This window comes from Mandrillus leucophaeus, unplaced genomic scaffold (genome assembly GCF_000951045.1).
Source record: "Mandrillus leucophaeus isolate KB7577 unplaced genomic scaffold, Mleu.le_1.0 Scaffold501, whole genome shotgun sequence".
NCBI lineage: Eukaryota > Metazoa > Chordata > Mammalia > Primates > Cercopithecidae > Mandrillus > Mandrillus leucophaeus.
The window spans coordinates 1297926-1301081 of record NW_012105377.1 but is presented as its reverse complement, the minus strand read 5'-3'; the positions used below and the strand labels follow the sequence as shown (position 1 = coordinate 1301081).

General features: G+C 43.4%; 1 protein-coding gene across 1 annotated transcript in view; it reads right to left on the bottom strand.

The window, feature by feature from the left end:
• PREP (prolyl endopeptidase) overlaps nt 1–3156 on the bottom strand; it is a 163697-nt gene that overhangs the window by 62562 nt on the left and 97979 nt on the right. The window contains exon 10 of the mRNA XM_011996081.1: nt 2339–2442. Within this exon, the coding sequence (XP_011851471.1) occupies nt 2339–2442 (104 nt within the window). The remainder of the gene's footprint in view (nt 1–2338; nt 2443–3156) is intronic.

Below are 3156 nucleotides of genomic sequence, written 5' to 3'. Positions count from 1 at the left end.
AAAAAAAAAAAAAAAGGAGGTATTTCCCTGGAAGAAGCATCCTCCCTGGCAGCTGTCATTATTATAGGGATCCTTCCCTTCCCCACACTCCAAAGGCAGTTATACACTTGGGTATTAAATGTTTGTGGGAAGTGGAAAAAAGAAAACCGTGTCTTGTTTTACACAGAGCTGAGCCCCCTCATAGGCATGAGAAGATCAGGATCTCTCTTGGGCAACCCTACCCCATCCTACCTAGGGCAGCTGAGACTGTGCTCTTGAGAGCAGAGGAGAGAACACTTGCTGGGTGCTGCCTGGGTGTCCCTGGCATTCCTGTTAGGAGAGGCACACCTATCCTCGCTGGGGATACCCAGGCAAGGACCAGAACTAGGCCTTGAAAAGACCAAATGTCATAGCTGATAGGGACACATTTTCTACAAATTAGAGAAAAGAAAAAAGAGCAAAGAATGCCAGACCAAAAGTGAACTGATGTTAAAAGATTGATATAGGATGAGGGTGAATTTATGAACCATGAAAATACCAGAGAGGGGCTACAAGCCCCTACAGGATCTCGCCCCAGGCAATGGCTCACTGTGAAAACAAAACTAACAAGAAGCCAAATAAACAGGAAACTAAAAGTCTGTTATATTTAGTTCTAATGTTGATTGAAAAAAATAGATTATATTCTACTGCCAGTTCTTTAATATATCTTCTCTGTTAATAATCCCACAGGAATCCTATAAAACAGATACTATCTGGCCGGGCGCGGTGGCTCAAGCCTGTAATCCCAGCACTTTGGGAGGCCGAGGCGGGTGGATCACAAGGTCAGGAGATCGAGACTATCCTGGCTAACATGGTGAAACCCCGTCTCTACTAAAAAAATACAAAAAACTAGCCGGGCGTGGTAGCGGGCGCCTGTAGTCCCAGCTACTTGGGAGGCTGAGGCGGGAGAATGGCGTGAACCCGGGGGGCGGAGCTTGCAGTGAGCCGAGATCGCGCCACTGCACTCCAGCCTGGGAGACACAGTGAGACTCCGTCTTAAAAAAAAAAAAACAAAAAACAAAAAACAAAAAAAAAAAAACCAGATACTATCAATCTCTACAGTTGAAAAAACTGGCAGAAAGGTTAAATGACTTGCCCCAGGTAGATTTCAGTCTGTCTGACAGAGCTTCTTGACCCTGTATGTCTTCTTGGCCCTGTTTGTCTATCAAGAATGTTGTGCTTTTAAATGCTATTTACATAGATGAAGATTCTGCAAACTCTTTCTTCAAGGGCAAATATTAAGTATTTTAAGCCTTCTGGACCATAGAATTGCTGCTGCAACCACTCTAAGTGCTAAAGCAACCACAGGCAGTATGTAAACAAACGGGCATGTGTTCTCCAATAAAACAGAAGGCCAGTGTGCCAAATGCTGATATAGAACAGGGGCTGACAAATCATAGTTCTACACCAAATCCAGCCCACCACCTGTTTTTGTAAACAAAGCTTTATTCATGATCTAGATGTAGCCTATCATCTAGAGCATTTCTAGCCAACTGAAGGGTAATTCACCAAGCTATAATAATGCCCTAGTTTCACAGAAACATGGTGGGGAACATCCAGAGCTCTTTGTTCTAATCTTTCTTCACAAATAATGTTCTGATTCCTAATCTGTGACCTGTGTGGTCCAGCCCTCCAGGTGGGAGGGCCTTGATAAACACCTGGTGCCCTACTGGTGACCTCTCATTGCAAAGGAACAGAGACATTCTTCATCATCATCAATCAACCAGTGATTCAGTTTCTGGAAGACTCAGTACCCTTGGGGAGCTGAAAAAACAAAAAAGGAGATTCTTAACCTGAAAAGATGGTGGCCAAAGACGAAGCTTGTGGTGATATGACAATTAATTAATTTATGCATTCAAATGTTTTATTGTCTACTCTGTGCCATGCAGAAATGCACATGAACTTCAGACTAAAAACACTGACTCACAGCACTTAAGTCAATACTTTACATACAGCAAATCCCCATGTTATTTACAATGCCGAAAGACCTGAGCTAGAACACAACCCATAATCAAGCAAGCAGACCGACACAGACAGAAATGTTGCAATAGGAGCCCCAGTACAAAGAACTCCAGCTTCCTGTCCAAGAGTAGCAGCCATAGGAGCAGAACCTGCAGGCTAGGGGAGGGCAGGGACTACGCCAGCTCACTGCTGAATCCTGAGTGCCTGGCTCAATGACCGTCAACAGTGGGGGCTCCAAAATACTTGTCTGTATTACCATGAATTGCCTCCACCGCTTCTGATAAGCTGCAGTGTGAATGGCCCAGCCTGAAAGTCAGACTTCCTAACTCTCACATTAATGAGATCTTATTCTCCATACCTGGACTGTCTGGTAATCAGAAGCATCAATTCCTTTTACGGTCACCTCTCGGAAAACTCTTGGCTCCAGTTCCTCTTTGGTAAGATCACAGTGATAAATGATACCTAAAAAGTAGAAGAAGGCTTGGTTTAGTCTACGGGACTCACTAGATGCAAAGGGGGCAAGGATCACAAACCACAACCAAATGCCAGTAATAGCAAGAGAGGACTATTTGTCAGGGACTTGGTTAATCCCCACCACAGTCGAAGGTTCACTGCATACAAGTGCTTAGAACAGAATCTGGCATGAGGGGTGCTATGTAAGTGTTCATCCTCATCATCACCATCTCATGCAGCCTTCTTTTTTACACCACTAGTAAGTGTATACATTTTAGAAGATTCTAATGCATTCTGTGAATATGAGAAAAGGTGAGAAACCTAATTGTGGAAATTTAACTGGTCTTCCCCAAGCTGGGTCACTTAGGAATGCAGGTCAAAAAAAAATGGTAGACTTCATCTAGCACCATTTGACCTGGGAGGTCACTGACAAAAAACTCAAGTGATTTGCCCAGGGTCAAGAGCCAGTCAGGGGTCTCTTGATAAAAACACTCTGGGGCTCCTGCTACCTGACACCTACCTCTCTGTGGACACTCATGTGGACAGCAATCATGGACCAAAGATGATCAGTAGGTACTACAAAATTGCTTTTCCAATTTGGATGATCCCAGTAATTGTGCACAACACAAAATGACTACTATACATACTAAGAATTCCAGCTTACGAAACACTAATTAAACATTTCCCGAATTTAATGCTACTACTTTTTTTTTTTTTTTTTTT